At 43.8% G+C, this 17,626-nt stretch overlaps 1 protein-coding gene across 5 annotated transcripts in view; it reads left to right on the top strand.

Moving 5' to 3' along the window:
• LOC114769924 (RNA-binding motif, single-stranded-interacting protein 3-like) overlaps positions 1–17,626 on the top strand; it is a 103,056-nt gene that overhangs the window by 31,518 nt on the left and 53,912 nt on the right. For all 5 annotated transcript variants that reach the window (XM_028963337.1, XM_028963339.1, XM_028963340.1 and 2 more), the window contains 2 exons: positions 9,514–9,668; positions 15,553–15,611. In XM_028963337.1, coding sequence (XP_028819170.1) covers positions 9,514–9,668; positions 15,553–15,611 — 214 coding nt within the window. The remainder of the gene's footprint in view (positions 1–9,513; positions 9,669–15,552; positions 15,612–17,626) is intronic.

Below are 17,626 nucleotides of genomic sequence, written 5' to 3'. Positions count from 1 at the left end.
TGCTCCAGGGAGACTGTCCCTGTAAATACTGATTATAAGTCGCTCTGGATAAGGGCGTCTGATAAATGCTGTAAATGTAAAAAAATGTAAATGAATGAGGGATCTCGACAGGTAAAGGAGTTCTGCTTGGCGAAGTGATCAGGCTGCCTGTTCCTGTGCTCTTTCTGTGTTGGATGCAATGTTGTTTCTGCATTGTTTCTGTGTTGGTTTCCGTACTGTCACTGTGTCTGATTCACCCTGTAAAATTGTATCCATGGGAACTTTTTCAGCTGAGTGTGTGGAGGATTTGAATCTATTATTTATGACCCCGCCCAAAGCTGCGACAGGATGAGGATGTAATTCACTTACGTTCTGCCTGCATCTGCACTTTCGCCCTGGTGATGTAGACGCACCGGTCCCCCAGTATGGAGCCAGGCAAATATCTGTATCTACTCACCGCCTGTAAATGCTACTGACCCAGAATGCCCCTCTTTCTCTAGAACACTTAAATGGGTCACACGTTCACAGGGTCTTACCTTTCATTTTAGAAGGAAAAGCTGGAGTAAAATTCAACAAAAAAATGGAATTCTTCATTACTGCTTTACTCAACCTAGTCATTACCCATGATCTGAGATGATTACATGATTAGATTATTGCAGTACAGATGGTTATTAACAATTACTAACCAGTTTTCACTAGTGATCCAAGGTCATGCTGCATTACAGGATGTAATTAACCCTTGTTAACTGAATTTCACTAGTCCAGGGTGATGCAAGGCGGTTATTTACCATTACTAATTGTTTTTTACTAGTGATCCAGTGTGATGCAAGATTATGGGCAGTAATTAACTACTACAAACTGTTTTTTACTAGTGATCCGGTGTGATGCAAGATTATTGGTGGTAATTAACCAGTACTAACCCGTTGCTGCTAGTGATCCAGAGTGATGCAAGATTATGGGCAGTAATTAAATACTACAAACTGGTTTTTACTAGTGATCCAGTGTGATGCAAGATTATGGGTGGTAATTAACCAGTACTAACCCATTGCTGCTAGTGGTCCAGAGTGATGCAAGATTACTGGTGGTAATTAACCAGTACTAACCCGTTGCTGCTAGTGATCCAGAGTGATGCAAGATTATGGGCAGTAATTAACTACTACAAACTGGTTTTTACTAGTGATCCAGTGTGATGCAAGATTATGGGTGGTAATTAACCAGTACTAACCCGTTCCTGCTAGTGATCCAGAGTGATGCAAGATTATGGGTGGTAATTAACCAGTACTAACCCGTTGCTGCTAGTGATCCAGAGTGATGCAAGATTATGGGTGGTAATTAACCAGTACTAACCCATTGCTGCTAGTGATCCAGAGTGATGCAAGATTATGGGTGGTTATTAACCAGTACTAACTGATTTTCACTAGTGATCCAGAGAGATGCAAGATCTTCACACTCCTCTTACCTTCTATGGGAATCAGCACTACAGGCTGTAGATAAAGCACCCAGTCAGACTTACACAGGATGTTAGTGTGTGTGAGCGAGAAAGAGACAGTAGAAGACGTGAGTGTCTGCTCAGTCAGCCACAGTGACCTCATGTGTTTGGCACAGGGACAGGATATCAGGTTACTGCACCGCTTTCCACAGACAATCCCCTGAGCCGTCTCCCTGAGGTGTGTGTGTGTGTGTGTGTGTGTGTGTGTGTGTGTGAGAAAGAGAGAGTTCACTGGGTTTGAAGAAAGTGCTCACACACACATGGATAAATTCTACTCTACTACTCACATGTGATTGGTCTGTGGATGTTCAGCAGTGTAGATCACCACAGATCACAAAAAGAACAAAGGTCCATATCGTTTCCATTCCCCTTATTCACTGTGACCTCTGACCCCAGAACACCTTGTACCCTGTGAGACTGTGTAGAGAGCATTTGGATCTGGAATGTGATGCTGTGAGATGTTTCATGATGGTGTCAGTTTATGATAAGAATGTGGTCAGATTCATCTTACAGGAAACTGTGAAGAGGCATATTGTATTATTGTAAAATGGAGCGTTGTTTTATTGATCTCCTCTCTCTCTATACTGGTTTGGTGTCAGGGGTCTAATGTGCAGTAGAACATCACGCCAGCTCTTGTCGTCTTGGATTTACTGTTTATATAAATGCTGTGATTTTAGCGCATTTCTCCACACTGTTGGCCTTCATGCAACCTGGTGTTCAACTGTTTCGACTGCTGTGATCCATTAGAATGATCGCCCAGTTCTCACATTCTCTTCAGATGCTTCTTCTCCCCCAGAAAACTGAAGAAGAACCTTTCTCCTTATTTGCACATCTGGAGGAAGGCTGTTTATTTTTTGCTGTGAATTGGTGATGCTTATTGTTTTTGAAAGCCCCTTCCGAATTCTGGGCATAGCTTCCTGTTTTTGTCTTCCGGAAGGGGACAGAATGGGACAAGCTGGCATGTTCTAACAGGAAGTGGAATAAGCAGTATTTTTCAGGTTCTAGTTGTGGTGAACTTGTATCCAGATTTTACTTCAAATTTTGTTCAATTAGTGTTATTTAGTGTCATATAAGGAGGCACCAATAGGTGGAGCTGTCTGAATGTGAACAAGGTTTTAGAAAACTTGGTGTACTTGTAGATGTTATATATTGCCTGCCTGGGTCTACACCCATTCTTATATCATCAACTTGTGGAACATTACAGATGGAATACCTGGATTGGTTTTTGATTCTTAAGTTTTACCAAGGATCCATCAGGTTATATCAACAATAACCCAACACCAACACAGTACCGTCATTTAAATATAGCGATGAATACATCACTAGAGTAGAAATCGGTAAGTTCATGTTTCTGTTGTGCCAGGTTCTCTGCTGTTTGAATGAATAGTCCTGATCGACTGGATCTCTCTTGCTGTTTAATCTCAGGACGAGGAGGAAGCACCGACAGCCTAATGAACTGAATGTGCGTGTGTGTCTGTGTGTTTGTGTGTGTGATGCTAATGAGGCGTGGTGCAGTAGTATGATAAATAGAACTGAATGTCGTATCCTAATGAATCCAGTGGAGAAGCTGATTGAGGCGTTGACTTGGTGTGTGTGTGTGTGTGTGTGTGTGTGTGTGTGTGTGTGTGTGCCTGTGTGGTGCGCTGATTGAAGCGTTTAATTCCCCTCTCCTTGGCGTGGCTCGTTCTCCCTCCCATCTTCCCACCAGAAAACAAGACTGTTTTTCCCGCCTCGCTCCGGGAGAGTTAATGGAGAAAGTCAAGGCCACGTTGGCGTGGCTGTTTTAGCCGTGACCTGCTCAGATTGGGGAGTGACCCGGGCGAAGTGGCGGGAGGAGTCCAATCTCCTGGCCGCAGGTTTCTGCTCAGTGCTCTGATGACCGCCAACCCCTGAAGTGACGCCCCCTCATCAAATAAAATCTGATTTGTTTTCACCACCGCCGACCCCAGGGTCATGTGCAGCTCTGTTGACTGACAGCCGCCACAAATCAGTTCTCCGTCCTGAGTGCCGACAAGGACTTCATCGGCACAATGTTTTCTGAACATTAGTCATGTGACTGTTCACGTGGCTAATGGTTGATACTGAATAGTGGATCATGAACTCACTGGATCATGTCATAATGAAGGAAGGGCTTCATCAGCATTCATCATGCCAGGCTCTTGATGGGTGGATGGTGGTGGAGATGTGACAGTGTTGTGTTGAGACCGTCTGATCCTCTCTTTTACTTCACTCTTTTTTTTCAGGCTGTTAGTTCTATGTTTTTCAGCACTCTCTATGTTTTTTTTTCATGAGGTCCTCAGTACTTTATGAAGTAATTAAAGTCTGTAACTGGACAGATTGGACAGTGGACTTGCATCAGCATCTCTGGATCTCAACCATCATGGTTTTTCCTTCACATTTCTGAGGCAGAGGGATGTGGGTCACCTTCAACATCAGCTGTAAAATTTAATCTAAAAGGCAAAAAGGTGTAACAATGCAAGATAATAGTGGAATTGGGTCATGTGACTGCCATATCTCTCACCTCCCTATGGGCTGTGTGTTGTTGGCCAATGAAGATTGAGACTCGTGATTGCAGGAGGTATGGCGCCAGACATAAACCTAAAAATGTGATGTGTAGATCCTCCTGGTGTTGTTGCCAGGGGAGACGACAGTACGTCATGTGACACGCTGAGCACCACTCTTCTGTTAATGAAACCAGATCTAGCATTAAACGCCTCCTCCTCACTTCTCCACCTCCTTACCGTATTGCCGCTTTGAATTATACAGTAATGTTCTGTAATCAGAGTCTCACTTCTGATGCTGAACAAGGCGGAACCGCCGAGTTCCAGATCCACACGGCACTTTTCGGTCTCAGATCGTTTCCAGTTCATTTAGTTAAATCCACCTGGATCTACAGACACAATTATCTTTTCAGTTCACTCACAGACTCACACACAAACTCCTAAAACCTGCAGGTCTTCCACAACATTGTCACTCACACCCCTCTTGTGCGTCAAGTCACCGCTTCGGTTTCAAGTGCTGCCTTTTAACTTCAAGCGGAGGCGTCACTGCAACAAGAAGAGGCAATTTCTCCTGCTTCCCAGAATCCCCGGCTCCTGAGTGCATCCCCACGGTGCCAGGGCGGATTAGTCTGCGATGCCAATTAAAGCCTGCCGATCCTTAAAGGCTATGAATTATTAAAAGTGCCCATCGACGCTGGGAAGTGGCACAGGGCAAGAGCTCAGCGCCAGGGTGCTACGGCAACGCTCGCTGCCGCCTTTATTCTCCCATAAGCCCCTGCAGCAGCACTGCTGGAGCATGACCCCCCCATTCTCTACGCCTTTGTGTCGCAGCATTAATTGAGTTTTTTGGTCTTTAGACCTGAACTGTATTTTAGTCCCAGATGCCTGTGGAGCAGTTTCTGTCCAACTTTACTCATGAAATATATTCAAATATACATTTTGTACGAAGCGTTTCAGTGGCTTGTCCACCGTTGTGAGTTCCCATGAAGTGTCTGAATCCACAGCCCAGGCCAACAAGAACTTGGGTGGCAACTGTTTCTAATTGATCTGTTGAATACAGACACCCTGATCCCTGGTTGTAAAAAGTAAAAAATTAAAGGTTCATTGACCTTTGTTAAGTCACTTTGAAGAAAAATTATTTGTTTGCTTCTCATCCTGAATGTATTTTGTATTATGTATGTTAGGTGCTATTATAATATGTCTGAATGATTTATTGGTTATGAATTGATTAGCCTGTTTATTAATTTCATCACTGTTGTAAACAAGTCTCAATTCTGCAGTCAAATTTAATCAGAAAATAGAATTTCTGTTCACACTCCTTATCTGCCTGTCATGCCATTAATTTTTCTCGTCTGTACGTGAAGCTGTTAACATGCCGGAATATAAATGAGAGGCTGGGCTCTGTCACAAGGTGCTCCCACTCGTTATCAGAGCTTTAAAGAGGGGACTGGAACTCATCTTCATGTGTGACTCTGCTGCTATTATTATTCACAAATAATTGGCTTGGCTGTTTTCTTCCTGGCTGTGTAATGTGGCAGCGGCAGCGAAACGGAAGACTTGTTTTGTCCATGCATTAGTTCGAATTTCATGGCTGCAGGGCTTTAAACTGCCTGCCGTTGGTTCTGGACATTGACTGCATTGCTAGTGTAGATTGGAGGGAACCTGGCTTGTCATTGTGATGCCCTGGTCGGTATTCAGCTCATTGTTGAAAGATGCACATGCACTCAATCAATTGTCTCTCATACCCACCCCCACAAATATATGCAGTCAGAATGGAGAAGACATTCCCCTTAACATGCCTTTTAATGTGTTGAGCAGGGGTTCTGGGGCCTTCAAGAACTCATGATGGCTCCGATAGTCACACCGCGGTGGCAGTGGCATCGGTGTCAGTGTCACTGCATGTAGGGTGACCTGCAGATGGAGGGCGGGGTCATGTGTCATTGCTGACGTCCTATCCACTTAGTGCCCATGTAACTCTGTGCCCGATGGGATCACACTGGGTGGATTACATGGTGACAAGGAACACCGTGTGTTGCCGTAGTGATGGTGACTTTATGACATAAATAAAACAGCCGATCCTAGGATTCATTTTTAGTTTTGTGTGTTTGTGTTTGTCCTAAATTCAACCCCCCTTCCTCACATCCTATATTACTCCAGTTTTCCTCTTCCTACACACACACACACACACATTTACTCTCCTCCCCTCTTCATTCATCATGGAAAAGACCTCAGCTTTGCCCGTGGAACGTGGAATGCTGGGAACCGGAGTAGGGCGACGTTTCCTGCAGCTCTGTAGCTTGCCATGACCCTGCTTGACCTCTCCTGGTGTCAGAGTGATTTTAGGAGACTGACAGTGTAATGTAGTGTGTGTTTTGTGGGGGTCTAATCCTCTGAGGGGTTTACTGCCTAATATCCTAGAGTATGGAACATTCTCAAGTTCAACCCACTAACCTCTACTGTTCTTCTCATCTGGGTAGAAGTGAGTGGAACAGAGGAATAAAGCAGGCTGGCTGGCTGACTGGTTTGGTGGATGGATGAAATGAGTTTGTGAGTGGATGTGTCAGTGGGTGGATGGATGGATGGATGGATGGATAAGTGGATTGATGGATGGGAGGGTGGTTGGATGGATGGGTGGATGGGAGGGTGGCTAGATGGATTGATGGTTGGATGAGTGGATGGGAGGGTGAGAGGATATGTGGGTGGGTGAATGGGTGACTTGAAGGGTTGGTGGGTAGGTGAGTGGATGTGTTGGTGTGTGGATGGATGGCTGGATGGGTGGGTGGATGAATGGATGGATGAAAGGGTGGTGTATGGGTGGGTGGATGGATAAAGGGGGGGATGGGTGGATAGATGGATGAATGCAGATAGATAGATAGATAGATAGATAGATAGATAGATAGATAGATAGATAGATAGATAGATAGATAGATAGATAGATAGATAGATAGATAGATAGATAGATAGATAGATAGATAGATAGATAGATAGATAGATAGATAGGATCTGGTTCTGCGCAGATGATGTCTGTCAGATTACCGCCCGTCTAAAATTACACACACACACATGGACATGTACATTCAGTAGGTCTGATGGAGAAAGTCATTGGATTACAATCCTCCGATATTCTACTGGTTACTGGTTATGTCATCTGATCTTTAAAACTTTTTTTGATAGAATATTTATGCTCTTTGCATGTCCGGTAGTGATAACTCAGTGCCTTTTTGGCATTGGCCTTTCCTCCAGTGTTCCTCTCTGCCCCATTACAGGCTTATTTATGAATTGGAGCTCAGTTGACCTTATGTAGGGTAAATTCTGGGATTAGGAACGAACAACAAACCATCCGTCAACGTAACCTTCCTTCTCTCCACCCTCGTGCTTCTCACTGTCTCTTGCTTTTCCCCTCAACCTATTAGCGGTTGCTGTTGGGTAGCGGCTCTTATAAATACATAATTAATGGGTCAGTTCAGGGGATTTATGGTCCAGTGGTGAACAAACTCAAGCAGAGGACCCATAAAATCACATTTTCATGACCCTGAACCCTGAGAGACTGAGTCTGGTATCTGTGAAGGTCATTAGTTCTTGATAAGGTTGAATGTAAAAGTCCATCCTCAGAATTAAAGGATTGTTTCAGATCTAAAAGGGTTGGGAGTACAGTAACAGAAAGAATGCATTTTAAGTTATAAAATGTAATTAACATTTGAATCAAATAAAATTCATGATTCCCTATCAATCAGCAGCATTTCTGTCTCCGAGTTCTATTTTATACAGGTAAGGAGCTGACATTAGGAGCTTCTCAACTCGGTACTTGTATAAAAACATCCATCCATAGAAGCAATTCATTTATCCAGATTCAAAACTCTGCTCCATAGCCAAGACCAAAAAACTTTCCAAAAATGTGAATGCTCAGTAGCACCTTGGCGGCTCTGGATTTGAACAACCTTCTGTTTCTTTACCCGCTAGCCCAAAAAATTATTTAGAATTTTTTTGAAAGAATGTTTTAAAAAGGAAGAGGTCTGTAGGCATGATAGGCAGTTCTAACACCCCCTACTTGGCCTGAATTTCCCTGTAATCAGAACCCGTAATCAGAAGGTTGCGGTTCAAATCCCGAACTGCCAAGGTGCCACTGAGGTCCCCTTGATCTGTTTCTACATTCCTAATAACCCCCACACAACCCCAACATGCAGCTTATCAGCAATTTAATGGTGAACTGGTGACCCAGATGTTGTGTTACATCTTGTGTTACACTGTATTTGAAGATGTTATGTTTGGGATTTCTCAGTGCATGCCGTTGTGTGTCTGTGTGTGTATGTGTCTTTTTATTTGTACACTCTGCAGTGTGTTTAGGCTGCAATCGTGCATCTGTCTGTGGGCGTATGAGTTCATTAGCATTTTTATCCTGTTTGTGTGTGTGCATCCTGTTTATTTGTGTGTGTGTGTATGTCTGTGTGAGAGAGTGTGTGTGTACCTGTGTAGCCTCAGCTGGAGTCTGCGTGTGACTGGCCTGGCAGACGGTCATCTGGCTGACACGTCACCCATAACTGACCCCGACACACAACAAAAACACACACACGCATTTCATTCCAGCCCCCTTTTCATTTCTGTTTGTGTTTGGACTTCCTGTTCCAACCAGCATTGACTCTACAAGAATGCAGCAAACACACACACACACACACACACAAACATAGACACACACACACATTTCCAGTACCTTCAATGGCGTATTTCCATTTAAATGATTCATCATGAATTTTATATATGGAGTAAGATCCTGATTATAGACCTCTCCCTCCTGTGCACTGCGAGTCCTCCACCTGAAGTTCCAGATGTGATCTCAAGGTGTGTGTGTGTGTGTGTATTCATTTGTATTCCCCACTTGAAGGCTCCTTTAATTGCCCCTGGCAGATGCTGCCTCATGTTTTCATAGTGAAAGTCCCACCGACGGCCACTTTATGGTTTTAACCCACACTTGATATTCCAGCAAGGTACCTGAAGCTCCACAGCATAAATCAGGGCTTAACGCTTCTACAATTAGACCCAAGACCTGAGATCCGATACACAGCTCACTAAATAAATACATAAGCAATCTGCAGAAGAGGATATCCTGATGCAGCACTTCTATACTGCAGAGAAATGTATGTGTTTGTGGGTGGGTCTGTGTGCATGTGTAGGTGTGTGAATATGTGTGTGTGCAGGTGTGTGCGTGTATATGTGCATATGTAGGTGTGTGTGCGTGTGTGTGTGTGGTAATTGCCTCTGTTGATGGACAGATCTTCCTTCATGCTTCGACAAACTTGACTCTGACCGTCACACGGAGTGAGTGCTGGAAATACCACAGCCAATCATGTGTGGAGGAGAGTGACACACATCTCAACATCTTCTCTCCTCTCCTCATCTCTGTTCCTACAGTAACAGCAGGACGGAGTAAGAAGGCTGAACAGTGGGGCATTTACAGATGGAGAAAAACGGGGTGACGAGGAAGTGTGATGGTGGAACTACAGGCTCTGGTTCTTCTGATGACCCCCTCTTCTCTCTTTATTCCAACAGTCCTATGCCCCACCCCCTCACCCAATGGCTCCGCCCAGTCCCACCACAAACAGCTGCAGCCACAGTGGAGTGGAGCAGCTCAGCAAAACCAACCTGTACATCCGGGGACTTCCACCAGGAACCACCGACCAGGACCTCATCAAACTCTGCCAACCGTGAGTTACACACACACTCACGCACAAATATGTATACTCACACTGAAACCTACACAAGCACGCACACACATGCACAAATATACACACTGACACACAAATAAACCTACACTTACACAAACACACACACACAAATTTACACACTCACATGTACACTCAAAAACACACACACTTACACGCAAACATACACTTACACACACAAACACACCCACAGACACACACTCTCTCACCACTTCCTGAAATTCCTTGCCGTCTGTATCTGTAGGCTCTCCTGCTTGTTAATAAGGCTGGACAGTCGGTTGTGAAGCGGAGACGGAGCTTGTTGTTGTCCATTTACTGTTACTGGCTGCTCTCTGGACAGAGAGGGTCCATGCCCGTCCACCATTTTGGAATTTTCTGCGGGGGTCGCCACTCCAGTTCTGACCCATTCAAATTCCATTACTGGCGAGTCGACTCTCCGTCCTTCACCGTGGCACTCTGTAAACTTGTCCAGTGTCACAAAATTTATTTTATTTCCAGTGAGGACAGGAGGGTGGAACCACTTCTACTTTCAATATTCATTGAAATTAGATGTATCAGGTGTCACCTGACATCCTCAACCAGAGTTCTTTACGGTCTCAGAATGTGGGTCGGTCAGTTGGGTCTGAAAGAGAACCACATCTTCACATCAGTTCTGATACTTGCCCTGGGACTCCCCTCTCCTGTCTGCCTGTAATGAGCTCATTGGCCTGGACTGGACTTGGCCCTATTTTCTACATTAATTTGCATGTTTTCAGAATTGCAGCATCTTGTCCAATGATAAGCCATAATGAAAAAAGCATCTCAATGTATCCTGCTCTTTCAGAATACCCCTTGTTCTCTGTGTTCTTCTTGCTCTGGCTCTGATATATGAGATCGGAGGGGCTTGTCACTGTTCTGGCTGCAACCTGACAAGAATGTAGCATCCAGCGGGGATGGAGGGTCATGGTTACCAGCAGCAAAAAGCAAAGCTCATATTTACACAGACAAAAACACACTGAAACAACTCACTGAACTATCTGCATGCCTTCTTCTATTTAATCACACCAGTGGAGAATCATGGGTAATTGATTTGCATTCTGGCCAAATGAGAAGAGCCTCTTAACTTGTGATCTATTGGAAGTTCTGGAAGGTGTTGGTTAACAGTGTAAATCTGTACGATACAACAGATCTGTACGGTACAATTGTATTGTCTTACAGAAGATTTTAAGAAAGATCAAGATCTGATCACCAGATCATGCCAGATTTACATTTTTACCCATTCAGAAAAAAATGGACGAAGATAAAAAAAGACCTGCTGGGTTCCCACTGCTCATGCTGCTGGCCTCCTGACATTCACACCTCTAATGAAGGAGATTGGTGAACATCGGACCACATCGGACGCCTCGTGTCCTGCTGTCTGATGGAGCCGAGAGATTCACCTGACCCGCCCAGCGATGTGGGAGCACCGTTCACTTAGATGTGAATGACACTGACATTTAGAGGAGCCGCCAGTGCCCAGAATGCAACAGTCCTCCCGTCATCTATCCAGATGATAGAGCTGTCAGCCAGATCACTATGAGCAGAGGAGGACGGTTTGTGTTTTTCGTGTTAATTCAGCTATTAGGAGGCAGTTACCTTTACTTTCTTATTTAACCTTCTAGTATGAGAGAAAGACACTCAGACATATGCAGTTCTGGCCAGGGTTCCACAGCCTGGGTTCTTTGTCACCTGATCAGATCTCCAGCATCTTTGCAAAGCTTGGATTACAAAAGAAGAGCATTTTCTCCTGGCGTCTTTAAAGCACTAAAACAGAGAAGGAAGTCCTGGTATAAATATGAATGTATTCTGCAGAGAGAGAGAGAGAGAGAGCATTGGGGGTGCAGATTTAAATTGTAATGTTTAATGTGGAAATGAAAGAGGTCAATGAGAGGTCAAGAGCAGAGGAAGTGTATGTGCCAGGGATCCGTCAGGACAGGGAAGAAAGAACGCAATCAGTACGGGTTTTAATAAGAACAGGACACATAGACATCTACACACAGAACATGGTTAAAATCTTGGGAACTAGACACAATGAGGATACACTTAAACATGACAGACACACGAACAGTGAATCAGGAACACACACAAGGAACCTCAAACTCTAGCCAGGAATGCTAACATGCTCCATAGTCTGACCAGCTAATTACTGCAACATGCATGGAGGCAGGAAGTTCCTCAGTGTCCTTGGTGTAGAACGACCTCAGGACCCAGTGGATCTTCTCTGTTGATGGAATAGTACAAGGAATGTTTCCTGTGTTTGAAGGCGCTGGAGGAGTCAGAAGTCACTCAGAAAGAATGTGAGAAGATCAGAAGACTGGACTCCATTAACATGTCAGAGTAGAAGTACTACTAGTGTTATCCCGACCTACTGACCTGTGAGGAGCAGGGCCCATGCCTATCCCAGCACTTTCTGTGTTCTGGGTCAAAGTATAACTGGCAGGCCCAGTGTGTGATCAGAGGATGAGATGTTTATGAGATATTGACATAAGTTAACATTGTATGGAGTATTAAACTCTGAAGACAACTCTGTCCTGTAGACAAATGTGGAGATAAATCAGATGGCCGATGCTGGATTGTATGTAGCAGAAGATGTTTTGATGATGTGTAATTAAAGCAGGTCTGTTAAGGTGTAGAAGAACCTGACGCAGTCAGGTAATGGTCATTCATGATTGGATGCATAGAAAGCATAAATGGTGAGTTTAGTCACCGGTTTATGTGATTTATTGATACTCTACTCCTCAGTGGAGGCAGTAGTCTGTGAAAAACAGACTTATCAGTTTCGGGACGTGTTCTGGTGCTGGAAACGGTTGTTCAGAGGTGAGAAGTCATTAGACGGGGGACGGCTTTCTCTTGGTGGGGGGGCCGTCTGGGTCAGGATCGCTTTCAAAGCCCCTGTGTCCCGGTGGGGGTTTCATCAGACACCAGCGGGGGTTTCACAGATACTGTGAAGAACAGGAGAATCCAGGAGAACGTGTGGGAAGAGGGATTATTTTTGAAGTTGACCAAGTCCCTGCTGTCTTGCTCCCAGCTGGCTGTAGGTGTTGGGTGGCCTACAGGAGACTCCATATCCAGACTCTATCGTCTCACATTTCTGCCAGCAGAATCACATGGCATCACTAACCAGTCTGCCACAGATCACATGACATCACTAACCAGTCTACTGTACATAACATGACATCAATAACAGTCCACTGTAGATCACATGGCATTAATAACCAGTCAACCGCAGATCACATGACATCACTAACCAGTCTACGGTACATCACATGACATCACTAACCAGTCTACTGTAGATCACATAACATCACATGATTGGGGCAGTGGTGGCCTAGCTGGTAAGGAAGCGGACTTGTAATTCGAATCTAAAACCACCAAGGTGCCACTGAGGTGCCACTGAGTAAAGTACCGTCCCCACACACTACTCCCCAGGCACCTGTCATGGCTGCCCACTTCTCACCAAGAGTGATGGTTAGAAGCAGAGGACACATTTCGTTGTATCATCATATGCATGTGCTGCAGTGTTTCACAATGACAATCACATCACTTTCACTTTTCACTTTTGTTAACCAGTCCAACACAGATAACATGACATCACTAACCAGTCCACTTGAGATTATATGACATCACTAACCAGTCCACTGGAGATTATATGACATCACTAACCAGTATACTGAACATTACAACTCCACCTCCTGCTGCTTTCTGTTTCTTTTCTTTAAATCTTTGCACTGCAAAAATTATCAGACAAATAATCCTAAATACACATTGAATGTGACTATTTATATCAGGCACTCATTAAAAATAATATGTATTTCTGCAAGAATTTCTGCAGTGTGTGTGTAGCATTTTTTATTACTCAGACTGGCAGACTGGTGGGGAATTTAGTCACTTCTCTATATTTAGTTCAGTTCACTCAGCATGGCTGCAGTATGTGGAACAGGAGGGTCTGATATGGAGAACCGGATGTCCTGAGATAGAGAAGAAAAGATAATTAAATGTATCATTTAATTAAAAAAGTGAGCGTTCTTTTATCAATCATAAAAGAAGTCACAATACAGATATGGGTGAAGATGATCTTGATTGATTCACTCAGTACTTGCAATGAACAATCAGCACTTTTGTGTTAATGTCAGCATCACCGGCCCGACGCTGTCACTTCAAACATGAACGAGCCACTATCCTCTCCTCTTCATCTACTTCCTCTTTTTCCTCCTCTTTTTTATTCTTTGGATGATGCTGCTGAAACTGGATTCAGACGAATTTCCTTTTTATCCTTTGTGTCACACTGTTGTGATATTTTTAGATCAGAAGACAGGTCGCTGTGATGAGTTCTTGTTACTTTTTAACGAGAAGAGCACTGATGAGTTGGCAGGAAGTTTAAAAAAACGAGCACATGTTCTCTTAATTCCCACTGGAGCCACAACTCAGAATTTGTGGTGGTGACTTCTGCCAACGGAACGTGTCTCTAGTTTTTCCCCTGGAGACGTTCCGTCTTTAGCACACATGACAATACCAACAATACAAACACAGTTTTTGTAATTTTTTTTTTAAATCATCATATTTTGATATGTATTGTGGGTTCAGTCCTGATTGGCAATTGAATTTAGTTTGGTTCTGTTGAACATTGTGGTTCATTTCCAGTTTAGTGCATTGTGGGTTTTTTTGTATTCTTGTAAGACATTAGAATATAGAACTTTATGTTCTTTAAACATTTTAATGTGACCACTTTCAAATATTATTAAACAGGAGTGTTAATCAGTTCTTTTTGTATATCTCATCAACGGCGCAGATCTGGATTCAACTTTAACACACTGCAGCACCGTGCTGTTCATGATTAACCGTAATTCTCCCGGCAACTGACTTGTGAAAAGCTCTGCTGACACCATTCTCGCCAAGTTCTAATCCCATGCAGTCCATGGAGGGAATAATGAATCGGAACAGCCGTGAAACACCATGGCACCACTTTTCCAATCAAGCCTGCATGCACGGCACCGGGTTCCCCACGGAACCTAATCTATTCTGCCATGAGCGTGGCTGTAGGGGTGCACCATGGATGATTACTGATCCTCATTGATGCCTTACAAAAGGAATTTAGGCTGCAGGCCAGTAAAAGTGCAGATTTTCAGGCCTGTGTGTGATTGGGAGTTGACTGGAGGACACACCCCGGCCTAACCCCGCCCTGGCTGCCGCCACTGTTCCATGTCATGAGCCGGTTCGGCAGGGGTAATTCCAGGTTCAGGATTAGGACCGGAGTTTCATGGTTGTGCTTTGCTGTTATGTTTCCTGATTGTTTTCACCTGTTTATGATTGTATAGATGGGGCAGTGGTGGCCTAGTGGTTAAGGAAGTGGCCCCGTAATCAGAAGGTTGCTGGTTCGAATCCCGATCTGCCAAGTTACCACTGAGGTGCCACTGAGCAAAGCACCGTCCCCACACACTGCTCCCCGGGCGCCTGTCATGCCCACTGCTCACTCAGGGTGATGGGTTAAATGCAGAGAACAAATATCACTGTGTGCACTGTGTGCTGTGCTGCTGTGTATCACGTGTGACAATCACTTCACTTTCATAAAGTTGCCATGTTCATGTCAGTTCACCGTCGGGTCATTGTTGCTTAATGTCTCCCCCTGTCCTGTTCACCACGTATTAAACCCCTGTTTTTGTGACGTTGTGCATATCCGTCCTTCTTCCTCGCCATGTCCAGCCATCCTTCCAGATCTACTGCCTCGTGTGACACGGGGGCTGTCAGCACACAGTGAATGGATGGTTGTAGTAGATTTAGTTTGTTAAAAAAGCTAATAAACTGGAATTCTCCTTAACTTAAATTTTATATTTTTTTTATTTGTTTGCAGGTATGGAAAAATTGTGTCAACAAAGGCCATCCTGGATAAGAACACCAACCAGTGTAAAGGTACGTGGCATTTAGCCCACAGGTTGTTATTTTTGCTGAGGCTGGGTCACACAGGGGTTTGAGGTTTCACTCATTGGCCACAGGAGCCAGGAGATTCAAGGCTGCACCACAGACGTAAATGAGGAAAGCGGGTGGGTGAGAACTGGACAAAGACCAACAACTTCAAAATCCAGCAAAGAACATAAATTTATGTCAAGTCAATAGTGTAACCTCCGGATGATAAGTTTTGTAAGATTTTTACAACTCCTCAGGCCCATCAATGGCCCTATAATACTACTTAAGTGCTGAGAAATAGAAATTGGTTTATTTTGTGTTTTTCTCTCGTTGTTGGTGAGAGGTGGTGTGCGTGTGTGTGGAGATCCCAGACTTATATCTAATCTGTGGATCTGTATTCAGTATCAGAGCTGTCTGTGGTCCTGAAGACTGAAGTTTGGTTTGGTTCAGGGTTGATATTGTTGTGTTGGGGTTTGTGCCCAGTTGTGTTGAGAATTTATAATGAGTCTGTGTTGAGTTGTCTTGGGAGTTTCATTGGGTGTGTGTTGAATTGCGTTGTGCTTTTTTGTTGGTTGGTTGGTTTAGTGATGAGTTGTGTTGTCTTTCTTGGTGGTTTTGTGGTTAGCTGTGTTGAGTTGGGCTGGGTTTTTAATGTTTTTTTTTTTTTTACTTATCTGTGTTGAGTGTTTTTAGGTCGATTTCTGTGGATTGTTTTAGGTGGAAATCTGTGTCGTGTTGGGCTTTTTCGCTAGTTTGTGTTTAGCTTTGTTGAGCTGGGCTGGGCTTTTAATGTTTTTTAGTTATCTGTGTCAAGTATTTTTGGATGGATTTGTGCTAAGATGTGATGTGTTGGGCTTTTTGTGGTGGTTTTGTGGTTTGCTATGTTGATTTGGGCTGGGTTTTTAATGTTTTTTAGTTATCTGTGTTGAGAATTTTTGGATTTGTGGTAAGATGTGTTGTGTTGGGCTTTTGTTTTGGTTTTGTGGTCAGCTGTGTTGTGTTGGGCTTTCGTGGTGGTTTTGTTGTTAGCTGTGTTGAGTTGGGCTGGGTTTTTTAGTTATCTGTATCTGCTTTTTATTGTGGTTTAAGAGATTCAATGTTTAACTGTATATCTTGTGTTAAAATATGAAAACAATAATAATTTTCATCATCATCAAACATATATTTACCTACATTTAATTAAAGACCCTGATTTTAATAAAGGTTCCTCTTCTCAGTGGCTAAGGGAAACTGACTTCAGATTTTTAGCTGATTGCTGATCTTCTCCTGGTGTTGTGAGGAGCCTAGGTCCCGGACGTGGTGGAAATGACCTCTGTGTTTTAAACTCCTCCCATTTCCCTTTCCTAAAGATAAGTGGGAGGTCTGGGCTGTCAGCTGCACTGCATACTGGGAGTAGTCCATGGGAATAAAGTGAAAACCAGCACAGAATGATGAATGTTTTTACAGCAGGGTGCACTAAACACGTATATGCTGTTCCTTATTCTGTGCCTGTTCACTGTTAATTAGAGACACCAGCGCCAAAATATTTAATTCATATTGCATAAATTATTATTACCTTCCAAGGTGAAGCACTGAGTGAATTAATTAATTTTATTTTTCTAATATGGACGCAATGAAATATGCATCTCTGCTGCAATGAGATGTGATTTGATTTTTATAGGTTTATTTGCATCATAAAGCATGAATAGCTCCGGTAGAGGCTGAGGACAGCGTCACTAACTGTGGGGTTTTTATATGGACACTGCAATAAAGGAGCTTGGGACCTCTGTAAAGAACATCCTTGTTTGTTTTTGCACGAGTTGCCCCACCGCCGATCTCGTCACTTATCGGTTTCTCATTAAAGCCTGAGATGCAAACATTTGTCTGCATTGTATGCAACGCTGGTGCAATTAGCTGCTCTCTCTGCAGCTTGCACGGCCTTTGAAAAGTGAATTATGTGCAGATGAGATCCTGAGCTGAAGTGCCGTGTCCAAGCCACTGCCACCTCCTCCGCTGGAAAGCAATTCTAGAACGGCGGAGCA

The sequence above is a fragment of the Denticeps clupeoides genome, chromosome 20, assembly GCF_900700375.1.
Source record: "Denticeps clupeoides chromosome 20, fDenClu1.1, whole genome shotgun sequence".
Classification (NCBI taxonomy): Eukaryota; Metazoa; Chordata; class Actinopteri; order Clupeiformes; family Denticipitidae; genus Denticeps; species Denticeps clupeoides.
The sequence above is the reverse complement of the archived record's forward strand: the minus strand, read 5'-3'. Positions and strand labels throughout refer to the sequence as shown.